Source organism: Syzygium oleosum, unplaced genomic scaffold (assembly GCF_021117445.2).
Source record: "Syzygium oleosum isolate NSW1041296 unplaced genomic scaffold, Sole_v2.1 Sole_v2.07, whole genome shotgun sequence".
Classification (NCBI taxonomy): domain Eukaryota; kingdom Viridiplantae; phylum Streptophyta; class Magnoliopsida; order Myrtales; family Myrtaceae; genus Syzygium; species Syzygium oleosum.
The window spans coordinates 11,231,894-11,249,906 of NW_026607491.1; the positions used below are offsets into that span (position 1 = coordinate 11,231,894).

Below are 18,013 nucleotides of genomic sequence, written 5' to 3' on the forward strand. Positions count from 1 at the left end.
TCCAACGAAAATTTTTTCATCAGAAATTTTCGTCGGAAAAACCCGGTTTTTTTGTAGTGTAAATTTATCACAGATGTACCAGTTTTGAGTTTTGGGTGATAAAAAAATATTTAGGATTTGTTAGTTTTTACCCAGATATTTTTTTTTTGGACAAAACTGCCCATATCACGACACCGGAAATGTTTCGAGCTCGCCGGCGGGCGAACATTTGGCCAAGTCAACTCACGGAGTCAACTCAGCTTGACGAGCCGACAGATTAAATCCATATTTCTCGAGAGGGGCCGCAGCCTGCTGTTCGTCGTTGTCGTTGTCTGTCGTCCTCAACAAGATCCGAAGCTTGTCGGAAATAGAGGAGACATTGCTGAGCTCCTCTCTCTCCCTCCCTGGCTTGGCGATAAAATAGTAGTTGTTGAACGGAAGGGAGCTTCCGAGCGGAGATGGTGGTCAACTATCGCAGCGAGTCTAGCGGCAGTGGCGGCGGCGGCGGAGGCAGGGGCGGAAGGGGAGAGACGGTGGTCGCGGACTGCGGCCGGCGGAGAAGCTCTTGCGGGTACTGCAGATCTCGCAATGGGTCCAGCGTTTCTCACGGTCCGTACGTTCGTTTCTGGTTTCTTTCTTTTGTTTTCTTGTGTTTCTTTACCTGTGTTGCGAGGGAGTGTGTTTGCCCCGAGCTACGGTGTTCGGATCTTGGATTGGCCGAAACTGCGAAATTGCTGCGCTTCGGTTTGCTTTTCAGCTTCGCAATCTGTTGAGGTTTCACACGATTGCTGGAATTGCTGATCGCGTTAGTCTTTAGTTTTCAATCTGCTGCTTCGTCTGTGTGTGTGTGTGTGTGTGTGTCGGCTCGCGCTGACAAAGTGACAATTTTCCCCCTTTCGGATTGTTTCTTGTTAATGTCCTCTTCGACTTGGATCGCAGACTTGCGGGCGCAGAGCCTAACCGTGGATGACTATCAAGGTTGGTACAATTTCCTCTTTTGGGAGTCTGGGCACCGCTCTAGCTTGTCGATGTGCATATATCTGCTTGGAACTAGAGAAATTTCGAATGTTTGATCCGTATGAGAGAAATTTATCCTTACTCATTCTGTCAACTGTTGAGACATGCATGTGTCGAAGATACCGTTGCCTAGCTCGATTGATTGATCTCGTTCCTGATATTGATCCTAATTGATGTTGATCGGTTCATTGATGGAAACTAGAATATTGTGTGCTAGGAAATTGTTTTTTTCTTTTATACTGTACATCTTTATTTTCTTTAATTAGTTTAACCCTATGTACTATAAATAGGGCTACAATTGTACAGTATTATCACAAGAAAGCAATACACAATTTTCAATTCCCAATCGCTTTCTATCCTCTGACATGGTATCAGAGCCACCCTTTTTCAACTTAGCTTCCGCATACCAATTCTTTTCCAGCTACAAAGCCTCTTCTTTCCTCTTCATTTTTTCTTCGCACGCAACCTGTGAAGAACTTTCTGGTCAGAACACATTCACAAAGAAAGAAATAATGCCAAGAAATCAAGCTTCGAAATCAGGAACATCTGATGATTCGGAAGTTCTTTCCAACAATCAAGGGTTGGAAAATTTACCCTCGACTGGTGGACGAAAACCAGACCAATGAAGAAGACCAAGAATGGCCTAATGAGAGGCCCTCGGGCTCAATTCAGCCCAATAGCGGGTTTCTTCAACCCAATCCAGGACAATTTTTTTAGGGACCCTATGTTCAATGGATCTCCGTTCAAGTCCAACCTATCCAAAATGTTATGGGCATACGGAGAGAGTCCATGCAGAAAATAGTGGGCCAGCTATCGGGCCAAGAGGCGGCCCAACATTTGCCACTGAGCCCAACCCAGGATCCGGACCGGGTTGGTTTTACTCGAACGAAAACGGTTTGGGTCCGGGAACCTTCTCTTTCCCGGGTTTCACAGGTACCTTTGGCGGTCGACTAGAGCCGGGCGATCCCCTGTTCATGACCGCCGCTGACGAACCCGAGCTGTAGTGTCCCAGGCCTGCCCCTTTCATTCTAAATCCTCTAATTCTCTATAGTCATCAGATTATTTGCAGGCGAAAGATGTTTCTTTCTAAATGTTAGCATTTATAACATGAATGTGATATAGAAACATAGAATCATAGAAATGATAGGACACGCAAGCTAAGAAAATACCATCTATCTCATATAATAATAATACTGGTGATACAAAGGTGAGTTCACACACGGGGAGACTACATAACTACTCCAACCCGGCTATCCACTAAGACCCAACCATATCCAAAAAAATAACAAAAGCTATCACCCATCACTATACGACTCTATTTCCAAGAAATGACAGTCATGTCTATCCAAAAACTATCCTTCCTCCTGCTCCTCGATATCGCCCTCACTCGACCTCCCACAAGGGTCCCAATATCAACAGTTAGGATGGAGATACACTTCACAAACACAATCCCCGGAAAACCAGGGTCTGCAAACTCATACAGGTGGCCCTCAAAATCAATGAGCACTCCGTAGCTAATAGAGGTCGAAGTGCGAAGTATCAGCATGGCTAAGGATCTGTAATAAAGTTGTCAACAATAAACAGTGAGCGAAAGCTCAGCAAAATTAACTCTGTCACGCCATACTAAATAGATAATATCATGCACCTCAAGAGGGTCAATTAGATAGACAACTAAACCAATCCACAAACCAGCCATAGAATGCATAGACCCCCTTTTTCATTCAGTCACTAATCACTAGGCATAAAGATCGTCCATCAATGAACAAACATTCACACGAGCACACGTCGCAAGCGTTGTATGACATTAATCAAGCTTTAATCACCACTCCAAGACACATGTCCGGTGCGCTCCCCGGCCACGCATGGAGGAACATCCCAACTAGCAGGATCCGGTGCGCCCAGTCCGGTCTGCTGCAGTATATGCCGGATTACTCAATGGCCTGCGCGGGATTCGTAGGTCCATTGACCACGGCATCCCGTTCGTACTCCTAGGGCATCTAGGGCATGGCTCTTCCTAGGCAACGTGGACCACCGGCCCACGGTATCCCGCTTTCCCGACAGGCTCCTTGGGGCATCATCATCCGTAGACCGACGGCATCAAGCATCTCTTAGTCACACATTCACATGCATAGCACGCATAGTTCACAAGGATCTCACCATTTACCACGCATTCCTCGGACTCCAAAACCAATCATGAGTGTCAATTTTACCTCATCATATCGATGCCATCAATACCCCATTGGAAAGTTCAGAATGTACAGAGTTTGACCCCAGAAGATATTAAATCGAAATACTAATGTTTTCAAATAGGAAATGATGGAACTTTGAAGTCTGGCAAAACCGGGCAGTTTTGCATTGCTCGAGAAATCAGACTCAAAAGCATAGTCAATGGACTTCAAAAATTCAAAAATTCGAATATATTATAAACAAGACCTTAACACATTTTCTATGAAGAACACAGTCTCAGAATCTTTATGTAAAAGCCACTTTCAATAGCTCCAAGTCAGACCAAAACTAGTCTGCCGAAACAGGGAAACCGAACCATGAGGAATGCTCGTTTAACAAACCAAATTCTTTCAAAACACTTTGAAATTTTTATATGTTGCAGACATGGATTTCTTTAACAAATTTCGTGAAGGAAGTGTGATCAAATTTGAACTGGAAATTTTTATAAAAATCTTAGAAGACACAAAGGTCACTGGTTTTACAAGATAAAACAGAACTGATACAGTAAGTAACTAGGTCATTGTGTAACCCATTTGAACTCAGGAAAATCTGAAATTTAAGTATGTTATATATCATGATCTTCTGAACAACTTTGATGGGGAACTTTTTGTAAGATTCGGGCCATAAAAAGTGCTATAAAAATGGAAAACAGAAGGCGTCCAGTAGGTTCGATTCTGGGAACCGAGGCTGAACTTCAAGAAATCATCTTCAACTTGATATCCACGAGTTCTCAGCCAAGCAAACACAAAACCAGTAGTTCAACCAACATGCAACAACCCTAGACCCACAAAACTCATCTCCAAAGATCCAAACTAACCTGCTTGACAACTACACAATCAATCATCCTCAACCACAACAACCAGCCATCACATTGTCTAAACCAAGACCCAACTCAACATGCACGCACTAACATGGTTAGTATGAAGTGAGGGAGCACACTTGCCTTGATGGCGAGTGTGGCGGCATAGCGTGCGGTCTTGGCGGAGACGAAAGGCATGGCACGGCGGTTCCGGACTCACGTGCGGTTGCTGTTGGTGACGAGAGGGAACGGGGAGACGGAGTGGACAGCGGCTGGTCGGACAGCGTCGGGCGGTGGACGGTTGACCATGGACTTGAGTGGCGGCGGAGCTTCAGCGGAGAGACGAGCGAGAGAGAGAGAGTGAGAGAGTGAGCTGGGAGAAATGAGAGGGAGAGAGTGAGTGAGCTGGTGGAAATGAGAGGGAGAGAGTGAGTGAGCTGATCGAAGGGAGCGAGAGAGAGAGGGAGCTGCCGCGGGAAAAAGGGGGAAAAAGAGGTAATCAGGTGACCTTTCATCTTCCTTGCATGCATGGGCGCCACTTGGCACCTCTCCTTCGCCAAGTGGTAGAGGGGAAAGAAAAAGAAACAGACAAAGAAAGGAAGAGGAAGGGGCGACGGCGGTGTTATCCAGCAGTGAGAGAGGGAAAGAAAGGGAAAAAAATGAGAGTAAGGGCTTGGCAAGGAGACGGGCCACGCGGATGACGCAACATCAGAGTTAGTCGGTTCAGTGGCAATTGATCCCAAGAATGAAAATTCGCGATTCCAAAACAACAATGGCGGCATTAGTGCGGCACCCAAATTTCCAAATTCATTTTTTCCTAATTTCTATTGACGAGCGCCCTAATCCATTAGGGTCCTTCATTCTGTTAGCCATACCAAAGTTCGGGATGTCACACGAGCTCCGTCTAATCTCACAGCAACTTTCGGGACCGAAGAACTACTCCACATGGTTCCGAGAGCTCCGACGGGCACACATTACAAAGGACAAAGAAGGATTTATTGATGGCACCGTCCCTGTTCCGGCCGACGAGCGCCTCGCACAATACTGGAGGAAATGCAACCAGCTCGTCCGGACGTGGATAGGTAATTACCTCACCCCGGAAGTTGCCGCCGGACTTCCCCCGACCGAGGACGCTAAAAAATTCAGGGAAAATATCCAAGAAATGTACGGGAAACTCGATAGGGCTAAGATTTTCTCAATAATCCAAGCCCTGTCTGAGCTAAAGCAGGGAAATTAGTCAATTTCCACTATTTTCAACCTGCTCTCGGCATTGTGGAACGAGTTAGAGATGGCCGAAGAAAAGTTACAAGGGCCGGAGGAAACCCTAGCTCAATATCAAGCAATCAGAGAGAGGGAGAAGGTTACACGCTTCTTATTGATCCTAAATGAGAGCTATTTACCTTTTCTTAGCCAGATTCTAGCCATGGAACCGGTTCCTTCGCTTGGCCGGATCTATCAACTCGCGATGCAAGAGGAGTCGTAGCGGTTGGCCTCGTCGGAGTATATCAAGGTTGGGGACCGAGTCGTCCTCGAGACCAAGGCAACTCCGGACCAACGCTTGCTCATAGCAAGGTCCGGCCATGGAGTTTTCAAGAGCTCAAGGGGCGGGGGTTCACTAACCCTAAATCCGAAGGAAAAAGATGAAGGCCCGTGTTTATCTCAAATGGACGGGCATGATTTAATCGGGCCATCCAATGGCTTAGGACGCACGGGATCAATGAACGACCGTGATCTGATCGCACGATCAGACGGCTCCTATAACATCACAGGATCAGATGGTTTAGGCTTCATTCTCGCGGTGACCAGATCAAACGGTGGACACCGCACCACGTCAACACCCACGTAGAGGGGATCTAATGGCCAAAATTATTCTAACAAATCACAAAATTCCAACAAAGGGAAAGGTAAATTTTGTAATTATTGCAAACGTCCTTACCATACCCGAGAAAATTGTTAGAAATTACATGGAAAGCCAGAAGATCAAGAAAAGAAAGAAAAAGATATTTTAGTCGTAGCACATGCCAAAGCCCACTAGCCAGTCAATGAGGACCAATTCCAACAGATTATGAGAGCTATAAGCCATATGGGGACACAGGATAAAATGACCAGTTATGCAGGCACTTCTCATTGCTTAAGCTCCATTTCAAAAAAAGGCATGGATTATTAATTCAAGTGCTAGTGATCACATAGTTTGTGATGAACATTTCCTTTATGATATTAAAAAATCATCTCCACATACCTCAGTGCGTCTTCCCAATGGAGATGACACTACCGTCACCAAAATTGGGAACGTCCAACTCAATCCCTCCATAATTCTAAAAAATGTCTTACTCATTCCCGAATTCCAATTTAACCTCATCTCTGTCTCCAAAATCTATGAAAACAATTGATGTCGGGTTCATTTCGATTCTGACATATGCTCCTTTTTAGGCCTTTTCAATTGGGAAACTGATGGGCTTGGGTAACAATCACGAGGGACTCTACTTTTGGACTACTCTTCCCAAAAATTTCAATATTTCGCATTTTCCCTTAAATAAGGGCACCTTATGTAATGCCAGCATTAATAAAAATTTCATTTTTATCTCATCAACGTTTAGACCATAATGCCTCCTTTCCTCACCCAAAGTGTCCTATCTGTCCTCTAGCTAAACAATCACGCTTGCCTTTTCCATAAAGCATTTCACGTGCCGATACAGCTTTTTCTCTCCTGCATATGGACATTTGGGGACCGTATCACACTCCACATCGTGATGGATCTCGTTTCTTTCTTACAATTGTGGATGATCATACAAGAGCAACTTGGGTTTTTCTAATGTAATCCAAAGCGCAAGTTCTTTCCCATCTTCGAAATTTTTTCACCCTTATTCAAAATTAGTATCATAAATCCATATGGCGGATCCACACTGATAATGCCAAAGAATTTTTTAATCATGAATGTTCTTCACTATTCACTACTGATGGCATCCTTCATAAAAGCTCCTACACATATACTCCTTAACATAACGGTGTTGTCGAAAGGAAACAGCATCACCTCTTAGAAGTTGCCCGCGCACTTAAATATCAAGCTTCAATTCCGGAAATGTTTTGGGGAGACTGTGTGGTCACAGCAGCATACTTAATCAATCGGATGCCGTCTCGGGTCCTTAATGGAAGAACTCCCTTCGAATTGCTTTTTGGAAAATGTCTAGACATTCGTCACCTTCATGTCTTTGGCTGTTTATGTTATGTATCTACTGTGGGCCCTCAGAACAAATTGGATCACCGTGCTCTTAAATGCATATTCATGGGATATTCTTCCCTTCAGATGGGATATTTGGTTTATGACCCATCTATTGGGCGTTTCTTTGTCAGTAGAGATGTCATCTTCCATGAAGATGTTTTCCCTTTCCAGGACAAGTTAACTTCTCATCAACAGACTAATACGGCTACTGATTACCGCTCATTTTTTATCGAAGAATTTTCGTTATCTGCTCAACCGATGACAATTCCTTATATATCATCCACAATGGCATCTCTAGCTTCTGAATATGATGCAGCGTCATCGGGTGCACATGATACAGCTCCCAATATTTTACAGGATGTCACGATTTCTCGATCACCTACCTCTTCATGTGATATCTATCCTGAGTCACATGGAATTATTCCATCCACCACACTAGCTCCTCGACGTTCCAGTCGCATTACACGGCCACCCACATGGACAGCAGATTATATTTGTCCTACCTTGGATTCATCTGGTACACAATATCCTATTTCTTTATACGTTAGCTTTGCTCGTTTTTCACCTGAACATATGTGCTACATTAGTAGAATCTCTTAAGGACAGAAACCATCTTCATATGATAAGGCTGCAAAAGGCCCTCGTTGGTAGCAAGCAATGGCGGATGAATTACGAGCCCTAATGGAAAATAAAACTTGGGATATCGTTCATATGCCCTCTCATCGGAAATCTATTGGCTGCAAGTGGGTTTATAAGATCAAGTATAAGGCGGATGGCTCCATTGAACGCTATACGGCAAGACTAGTGGTGGAAGGGTTCATACAGTGAAAAGGTTTTGATTATACAGAAACCTTTTCTCCAGTGTTGAAGGAAGTCACCGTTCGTACCTTCTTTTCTATTGCTGCTCTCCGTGATTGGCCCCTTCATCAAATGGATATTTATAATGCATTTCTTCATGGGGATCTAGAAGAGGAAATCTACATGTACCTTCTGCCGAGTTTACGCAGATAGGGGGAGAATAGAGTATGTCGTCTCCGTAAATCCCTATACGGACTCAAACAAGCTTCTCGTCAATGATATGCCAAATTCACCACTGCACTTACAGCTGCAAAATTCCGACAATCCATTCACGACCATACCTTATTCACAAGGAGTCAAGGTACATCATCAATTTACTTGCTTATATACGTTGATGATATACTTATTATGGGAAATGATGAAAATGTTATCTAGAAATTTAAAGAGTATTTACACTATGCATTTCACATTAAAGATTTGGGACCTCCCAAATACTTTCTTGGGATAGAAATTGCACGATCGAATAAGGGAATCTGCCTCAGTCAACGCAAAATTGTCCTAGAAATCATATTAGAAGCAGGACTATCGAGATCCAAGCAAGCTGTTATTCCAATTGAACAGAATATCAAGTTGACGACAGTTGAGTATGACAAGGGATTATCACCCTTGAATGACGACCCTTTGGTCAGGGATTCTTCTTCTTATTAGAGACTTGTCGGGAAACTCATATATCTAACCATGACTAGACCTGACATATGCTATGTCGTGCAGATTCTCAGTCAATTCATGCATAATCCGAAACAATCCCATATGAATGTTGCACTAAAGGTTGTGAAGTACTTGAAGGGATGTCTAGGTTTAGGAATATTACTCTCTCGGGAAAACAACATGGAGATGATAGCATATAGTGATACAGATTATGCGACTTGCCCCATGAGTAGAAAATCTGTCACAGGATTCTGTATCAAATTGGGCAACTCGTTACTCTCTTGGAAAACAAAGAAACGGTCAACCGTTTCCTTGTCATCTGCCGAAGCAGAATATCGAGCAATGACCAAGACTAGCTGTGAGATAGTTTGGATAAGAGGATTACTCCAAGATCTTGGCGTATGGGTAAGGGAACCAACCATCCTATTCTGTGATAATGATGCTGCACTTAAACTTGCAGTAAACCCGGTTTTCCATGAAAGAACAAAACATATTGAAGTTAATTGTCATTTCATCAGAGACAAAATTTAAGATGGAGTAATCAAAACAAGAGGGATAAAAACAATGGAACAGCCCGCGCACATATTTACTAAGCCCCTATGTCAAAGGCAACATGCGTATCTATTAAGCAGGCTAGGCGTCCTTGATGTGTATAGACCGCCAGCTTGAGGGGGAGTGTTGAAGATACTGTTGCCTCGATTGATTGATCTCGATCCTGATATTAATCCTAATTGATATTGATTGGTTCATTGATGGAAACTAGAATATTGTGTGCTAGGAAATTGTTTTTTTTCTTTTATACTGTACATCCTTATTTTCTTTAATTAGTTTAACCCTATGTACTATAAATAGGGATACAATTGTACAGTATTGTCATAAGAAAGCAATGCACAATTTTCAATTCCCAATCGCTTTCTATCCTCTGACAGCATGCATGCTTCCATATGTGCGTATATAACTGCAAGAGCTCAGAGAAACCATGTGGGAGTTACGGTCCATGCTGAAGTTCCGACTTGAGTCGTTTGTGTTCCTATATCTTCCTTTTCCTTTTATTGTTCCTTCAAATGTACCCACTGGATTTCTCCGCTAGTTTTCCTACTGTGGCAATAATGGGTTGGATAGATGTTATGGTACATTCAATGATTGTGCATTTTTCTTTTGAATATCAATTCATACTTTGATACTCATCCTGTAGATCTCCTTGATCCAGGATGGAGAAGGTGTGGCTCTTTACTATGCAAGCCAGATATGAGTAGTACTACGTGTTGCCCTTCTTATACTATCCGCTTAAAAGCAGCAGACTTTACTCCTTCCAAGGAGCACAATCGAGCATACAGACGGATGGAAAGGTATTACTTTAATAACCTCTCTACATTATGGATTCTATTCATTGGATCGTTGCATCTTCGCATGTGACTTTTTATTGTTCTGTCGTCATTGCATTTTGCAAAATCGATCACCACCCTGTTTGCAAGACAGCATTCAAGTTTGGAGTCTATTATTTGTCAATTGATTAGAAGCATTGGTCATCAAAATACTATTTGCTCACTCCGAGGCTAGGCTAGTAGGCATTGGAATGGTATTTCGATGGATAACTCCATGAGTGGAAGTTTAGTTTGACGTCACTAAGATTTCCAACCTAGGAGATTTCTCTAAGTGAAAGAGCTTTGTTTTCTTCGCTCCTTGAGAAATTTCTCGGACTTCTTTACTCCACATGAAGCTAAACTTAACAAGTGCAATGGTTGGTAAAATTGTTCAGCTTCTTGTGCATGTCAACCAAATTATACCTTTTAGCTGATGATTTAGCAAAGTTGCATGCTCTGGATATAATGTACAAGAAATTCTCACCATGGTGACTAGTTTCTAGGTTTTTGGATGGTACACTAGACACCGAAGCCAAGTATGAGCTCCTGGAGGATTTAAGTACTTCTAAAGTGGCATGTGATTGTGAATGTCATGGAAGGTCAAGCACAGTTGAACCTTCTGTGGGCAAAGGAGGAGGAAAAGAATGAGCCAGAGCAATTTATGCATTACTCGTCTGATGCAATTGAAAAGGCAGTGCATACATGCATTGAAAGTGAGACGTTTCCTGCCAATCTTCAATTACCTAAAGCTTCTGTCAAGGGAGTCTCCCCGACCAAAAGGAAGAAGCTAGTCAAAGGATTAGAAAATCTCTTGTATACCAGTAACATTGCTTTCCAATTGGCTGCTGCTTTAAGGCGGGCACGGTCAGAAAAAAAGGATGAAAAGCATTCAGAATTCTCTGGAAATTCAGCAGAGGACCAGCCGCCTTCTGAGCTGCCACCTCAAATTATTGGAGAAAAGTTGGCACAGTCATTGTCTCAGATGGGTGAACCATCTGGCCTCTTGATCCAAGCATGTGACGGACATCTTAAATTTTATTCTATTGCAGAGCACACTTCAGCGGATAAGGCTGGCCAAGAAAAACCTCTCTCTAAAGAGTCTTCAACGAGAAGTGGAAACAAGAGAAGATGTTTGATGAGGTGCTGCAACTGTTGTTCAGGAAAAAGGCGGAAGCTTGAGATTCTTCTGAAAAGATCCACTTTTGAGCCTGAAGAATTCGAGCTGTACAGACGATATCAGTTGAAAGTGCACAATGACGATCCGGACCTTCTCACAGAGAGCGAGTACAGGAGATTTTTGGGTGATGGTTCAGTTCCCTCCAGGGACACATCCAGACCTTCTCACAATGACGAACCAGTGACACACCATTGGTTTATGTTCCCTCCATTGGTGATGGTTCAGTTCCTCCCTGCGGTTTTGGGTCTTTCCATCAGACATATGTTATTGATGGCCGATTAGTTGCGGTTGGTGTGGTGGATATCCTACCGAAATGCTTGTCGAGTAAATATTTATTTTGGGACCCTGACTTTGCCTTTTTATTTTTGGGAAAATATTCGGCTTTGCAAGAAATATCTTGGGTGAAGGAGAATCAAGTACACTGCCCGAGTCTTCAGTATTATTACCTTGGCTATTACATTCATTCATGCAGCAAGATTAGATATAAAGCAGCGTATCAGCCATCTGAGCTTCTATGTCCCCTCCGTTACCAGTACGTCCCTCTGGCAGTTTCTTTCTTCTTTGCATGAAACTTTATTTTTAAGGGTCTTCCAAATGCGAGGAAGTTAACTTTCAAATTCATCATCCCCCCTAGTTCAACTACTTCACACTTAATAGTCATTATGTAAGCTCTATTATTCTTTTGCATGTGCAATAGTACCTCTGCATATTATCAAAGTTAATGTGCAAGCTAGTTAATGCATATCTCAGGTGGGTTCCCTTCAACGTTGCAAAGCCTCTGCTTGACAGAAGTAAGTATATTGTCCTGTAATTTAGCAAAAAAAGAAAGAAAGTATATTGTCCTGTCCGATTATAAAGACCGAGATGAAGAGCCGTTGCTGCCTCCAGTTGCTGACCATGTCAGTGAACATCAGCATGACGAAAGTGAGCATAAGGACTTGAATGATCTTTTAGTTGAAGATGGAGAAATGGTTGACCTTGAAGAGCAAGAGTCTGATAGCTCTAATGTGTAACTCTCTGAAACAGAGGATGATGAAATTGGAAATACTCTAATAAAGTTATGGGGGTCCCGCCTGAGATACAAGGTATGAATAGTTCATTGGCAACTCTAAATCTCCTTTCTTATTGGTTGGCAAGCTCCTTTTGGCTTCGGTTATTTGACGTTCCACTGTTGAATGTCATTTTGCGTTTCCACTGGCTTTTTGGTGTTTAAAATAGAGAGGAGAAGCCAGTGGGTTATTTGTCTGGACAGTTCTTCAGCCAGTGCCCCGCTTTTCTTTAATTCATGCCCCCAATGGGTTATCCGTCTCATGATTTTCCAGTATGTACACTTGATATACCAGATGACTCACTGGTCTATTTCTTCCATGAAGGATCTGCAAGGGGCCTATGATCTTGATGAGCAGAGATGCCTGGAAGCCCGAGTGCGGAGGTACATGAGGGCGGTCGGTCGAGAGTTGTCTGAGCGAATGGTCTATTCACTCGAGCGCTCATTTACTGCCTGAATAAAGTCATCTTTTAAGGACTATAAGGAAGCTCTGACAGTTCCATCGCATGATCAAATGTCACTGGTTCCCTCAGTCTTGGCAGATGTAAAATGTGAGTGCGTGCTGGTATGCCTTACAATGTTATTCCGTTGAACTTGATGAGTCGGTTGACAAAAGAAGAAGAAGATGATTTCATACAGACGCCAATGAAGAAAATTACTGTTGGAGGGAAAAAAGCAGATGGAGAAAACGATGGTCTGACGTTATTTTCAATCTCAAAGAAAACGATGGTCTGACGTTATTACCACCATCGGCCCGAAACAAGGACCCACCAAAGCCCAGCCAGTCATAAAACGGTGGCTGAAGAAGACGTGTGAAAAGTAGCCACAACATAACCATCGAGGACATCATTTTTTGCAAGGTCAAGAGACAAAGTCACCATTGTGGAACCACCCACCAACTCCAAAATCAAGCTGAACGTGTAGAATGAATAGGCATTATTCGAAATTTTCTCTATGACATGATAACCCGTTGTCATTCATTGCAACTGCAGATAGAGAAATCTCTACACAACAACTTCATCTGCACCACTATGCAAATCCAATAATATAATCACAGCCCGGAATGACATGAAATAGTTTTCTGCTTATCTAATCATACAAATTGAAATCGCATCACAATCTGTGTGGATTTGTACTTCTCTCCCTTCTTATCGTACGACGGAATCGCGTGTAATCGGAGTTTCAGCTCCGATACGGTAAGACACGCCTGCTCGCCGAAATCCTCCTTCTCGGACTTGCCGTATTCTCTTCTTCACAAACAGATAACCAGCCGTCTCCGACGATCCTCGTCTTCTTCTCGGCATTATCGGCTGGCGCTCCAACAATGTCCACCTAAAATGGAAAAAAAAAAATCAATGACTTAGGATTAATCGAGGAGAGACTTGACGGTTCATTTTGGTTCGGATTCCTTTTCACGCAACGGTTTCAGAAATCTAACATAGATGAGCTCGGTCCTGGATTCTTGCAAGTCCGAACCCGAACTAAAGTTACCAACGAAATTTTTTTTCTAGGTTAGAAAGTCACCTCCGAGGAATACAAATTTTATTATTAGCCGGGGGGACAGCAGTTAAACGACGTGTCGTTTTTGCTTGAAGTGGCTGTTGCCTGTTGGGAACTTGGGGAGATATTTCTAGGGGGAGGATAGAGAGAGAGTGGAGCACTTTTTGTCGACGTGGCAACGCTTGTCCAATGGAACGCCGCCGTTAGATATTTTCATTTCTGGCGGTCTCGCATGATGATCGTATCCCCCCCTCCCCCCCCCCCAAAGAATCCCACGCGCGGCCACGGCGCGTCCCCTTCTCTTAACTCTGTACCCGGATCCTCCCACCTAATTTTCTCTCTCTCTCACTATATATATAAATTTTTAATTTAATTATTTAGAAATACTGTTTTTTAGCGGCAGCCAAAAAGAGAAAACGGGATTTCGGCAAACAATAAAAAGTCCCAAACCCCTATAATTGCAAGCCACGACATAAAAAAAGCGGAAAAAACGGATGAGAGAAATCTTTTTTTTTATGAATATGCATAACTTTTAAAATTTAATGCATTCATAAAAACGTGCGTACCAAATTGAAAAGAGATTTATGTCCAATTTTGTCCGCAAAATAGGGTTAGCCAAGGAAATAAAGAACGGATTACGGATCGCGGGAATAGTTTTTGCGAAAATTAGGTCCTGAAAAATTAATAGTAATGGGCAAAAATGCCTTAAAAATTCACGAATTAAAACAAGAAAAGAAAAAATTCAACCGCAAGCCCGGCGACAAATGAGGGGCGTAAGCATTGCACGCTCCTTCCCGCGCGTGCATTCAGCCTCGCCGCCCAACTCACCCAACCCATTAAAAAATATTAAAAAAAAACCTGAAAATATCCAACCCACCGGAAGAAGAACTGAAGAAGAAGAAGAAGAAGAAGAAGACATGTCTGCCCAAGCTTCGCCGCCGGAGTGACGACCACGCCGCTCGATTCCTCCTCCCCCGCCTCCGCCGCCGGATCGAGCATGGACGGAGCCGCCGCCGCCGCCGCCGGCCAGCACCGCCGCCGCAGCCAGTCCTCCGCCAGGCCCAACCCCTCCACCGTCACCACCGCCACCACCGCCCGCCTCGGCGACTCGCTGAGGGGCTCCCCCGACGAGGCCGACGAGGCCCTCGAGTGCGACCCCGAGGTGTGGCGGATGTTCAACCAGAGCTTCAGGCGGGTCCAGACCGTGCTCGACCGGAACCGCGCCCTGATCCAGCAGGTGAACGAGAACCACCAGTCCAAGAGCGCCGACAACATGGTCAAGAACGTGGCTCTGATCCAGGAGATCAACCAGAACATATCGAAGGTGGTCTCGCTGTACTCCGATCTCTCCTCGGATTTCTCCACCGCGTTCCACGGGCGAGAGGCGAACGGTGCCGACCCTGCGTCCAAAGAAAGCAGCCCCGAATCGTGAGCCCTATCGAAACTCTTTCTATTGAATGGAAAATTTTTTTCTGGAGGAATGAAGGTTGGTGCTTAGCTGACGAGACTTTTGAGCGTCTTGGGAATAAAAATCATATTTTGCTTCGTATCTGGGTCCGAGTCCCGTCGTTCTGTGTTGTCCCTCTTGTCTTGTTGTCAGTGATGGAGAGAAACTCTGCTATGCTCATTCTGGGCTGTGTCGTGGGTCTGCTTTGTAACTGCTGTTTCTAGTAATTGTGAACCTGAAATGTGATAAAAATGAATGATAATTTGATGCACACCGAGCTCGGCTTTCTAAGAAGATGCAGGGAAAGTTTGATCAGAGTGTATGCGGCAAGGGCGTAGTTTTATTTAGCTTTTTGCAGATAGTTTACTAGGCAATAGAACGATTTGATGTTGGAGGGTTAAATTCTTTTCGAAGTCGGCTCCTTTGCTGTAGATTGAGTGGCCCAGCGATCAAAGGAAGCAGTCTGAGTTATGTCAATCAGATTAACATAAGTGTTAGGAACTGATGCAGGATTTGGAGGCTTTAGTTTCAGGCCTCTGGATTTTTAGGTCTCCAGCTCAAGTATGCTGGCAGATTTTTCTGAAACCTCAATATGATTTGATTCCAACCACTTGATAAAGATCTTAAGAATAATACGCATTAGGTGTATGCTTAACCCTAGTACATCCTACAGTGGTGAGTCTGGTGACCCGTCTCTGTTATCTGCATGATTAGGTTTTTCTTGGATAGTGGAAGCTGTTTGGAGAGAGCTCTTAATAGATTCTGTGCTCGTCATGATGACTGACTTGAAGTAATCTGTGGATGGATTTTATCTGTGGATATTGTGATTCTTGAGAGGCCCTGCTACAAGTGATTAGCTTTCCTGATATGAAGCCCCCCAATCTCTTTAATAGGTATTGTGTAATGTTTAGTTGTCTGGGGTAGCTGTATCACTATGTATTTGTTTCTACTACAAGTCAGAAATGCAGATTGCAATGGACTTTGGTTAATTAAAACAATGCTTTCTCTGTTTAGTCCTTAGATCAAGCATGAAGCCAAAACCACATAATGGAAACTAAGAATCTCTAGTCCTCAATCCTCATCATCATATCTTATGGTAATGCTCTCCGCTGGAATCTTAACTTGTCTCAGTCCTGGATCTGTTATCAAATCGCATTACGATTCCAGTCTTCAATCAAATGAAACGAAAGCAGGAAATTGATTAGCTATAGTAGCTGCAAACAAAAGTCATGACTATGAGTGTCCTTTACTACCCGGGCAGTTTCTTGAAAAGGAGGAGTGGAAAGTGAAAATTGCAGAATCTGTAGCAAATTAGGATAGACTAGGTGTGGACTGCCTTGTGTGAGCTATCTCACTGATGATGAAAGTGTCACTAGCATCCTGCAAGTTTATGCTCAAAACACTGTGAAGACATTATGGAGAATGTCATTCCAAATGATAGGAGTAGCAGGTGTTATGTGGAAAAATCATGAAGGGAGGTTGTGTACCGAGCTTCGTTTAAAATATCCTGGTTTTATTTCCATATCTGACTCGTGGACTGACCTCAATATCTCATCACTCCATAGGTTTGTAGTTGCATGTGGTATAGTTTGGGTAATTACAAATGCATGGGCCATCCATGAGGGAAGTCTTTCTTCTGCTCGGTAATTAATCTCATTCATCTATGGTTGGCAAGACCATGATACCCTCACAATGCCTGTTCAGATATCACCACTTGAGAAGGATGTAGATCAGCACTGAGAAGTCCCTTCACTTAGATAACGAAGTTTTTGACATTCCTGCTCCTGAGTGATGCAATGAACATAAGCATATATGGAGCAGGAGAACTCTCTCTCTCTCTCTCTCTCTCTCTCTCTCTCTCTCTCTCTCTCTCTCTCTCTCTCTCTCTCTCTCTCAATGATGCAGAAGACAAGTAAACAAAATTTGGCTGTGCTTTGGCCATGACACAGACAGAATGTTGCTCAAGTGTGCTCTTAATATAAAGAACTAGTTCTTGGTTTATTTCATATTGACCATGAGCAAGTTGACGGTTCTTTGGGTTTGGTGACTGAGCCTATGTAATGGGGGTCCAATCAAAAAGTAGTTAATTCTTGGGAGTTGGTAGGTCAATGTTAATCCATTTTTGCAAATTGAGATTGTTGACATCAAGAGTGGTACTTAGGGTCATTTTCCCTGTTATTCACCTGCACTTTGTATTTAATGCACATGAGATATTTCTTAGTCGATTCTTTGCTGTTGAAGGTCCAGTTGCCTTGGGTTTGCAAATTAGGATGACGATTGACTAGGGTTTGCCATGAACAGATATTCTCCGGCTTCTATCTTTGTTCGTGGGTGTTGATTTCATCAGATTTGCTGGGCAAGAACAGATGGATTGCGCTTTAGGAGCGCTGTAATGACTTTCGCCCAACTTTGATCTGATGTAAAGAGCTCGATCTGTTCTAGCTGTCTTACTTGTATTCATATACTTGCTATGTCCCTTCGGTATAAATCTCACATTATGGGAGGTAACCGTGTAATTTCTCACATCCGATCTGAACTTAGGGCCTTATCTCCCAATGACGACCCATCGTCATTGCGCATAAGCCCCGATTGTTTGTAGGTGTCTTTACTTGTGATAGCCATTGCTTTGGCGATCAAGTCAATGGACGGAATCTTCATTTCTTTATTGGCATAAGGGTGCGTATTTGCACGATCTTCCTTCGCTCTCGTTGAGAACAATATTGTCGCATG

General features: G+C 43.4%; 1 protein-coding gene and 1 pseudogene across 5 annotated transcripts; both read left to right on the plus strand.

The window, feature by feature from the left end:
* Positions 1–317: 317 nt before the first annotated feature.
* LOC130138656 (arginyl-tRNA--protein transferase 2-like) lies at positions 318–11,472 on the plus strand (annotated as a pseudogene).
* Positions 11,473–14,722: 3,250 nt separating this feature from the next.
* On the plus strand, positions 14,723–17,957 carry LOC115670221 (protein EARLY FLOWERING 4). 5 transcript variants are annotated; one of them, XM_056313136.1, is made up of 2 exons: positions 14,723–15,264; positions 17,531–17,957. In XM_056313136.1, the coding sequence occupies exons 1-2, from the start codon at positions 14,834–14,836 to the stop codon at positions 17,550–17,552; spliced, it is 453 nt and encodes a 150-aa protein (XP_056169111.1). In that variant the 5' UTR covers positions 14,723–14,833; the 3' UTR covers positions 17,553–17,957. The 5 variants fall into 5 exon arrangements, 3 of the variants coding, with proteins under 3 accessions (XP_056169111.1, XP_030447301.1, XP_030447308.1); XM_030591441.2 differs by having other exon boundaries at positions 17,585–17,957; XR_004004485.2 differs by having other exon boundaries at positions 14,724–15,322; positions 17,585–17,957.
* The last annotated feature ends 56 nt before the right edge of the window (positions 17,958–18,013 follow it).

Bases quoted from the DNA above. Each gene is read 5' to 3' on its own strand.
- LOC115670221 (XM_030591441.2), top strand. From the start codon at position 14,834: ATGGACGGAGCCGCCGCCGCCGCCGCCGGCCAGCACCGCCGCCGCAGC. The intron at 15,265-17,584 runs GTGAGCCCTATC...TGCCATGAACAG, and splicing joins AAAGAAAGCAGCCCCGAATC to ATATTCTCCGGCTTCTATCT.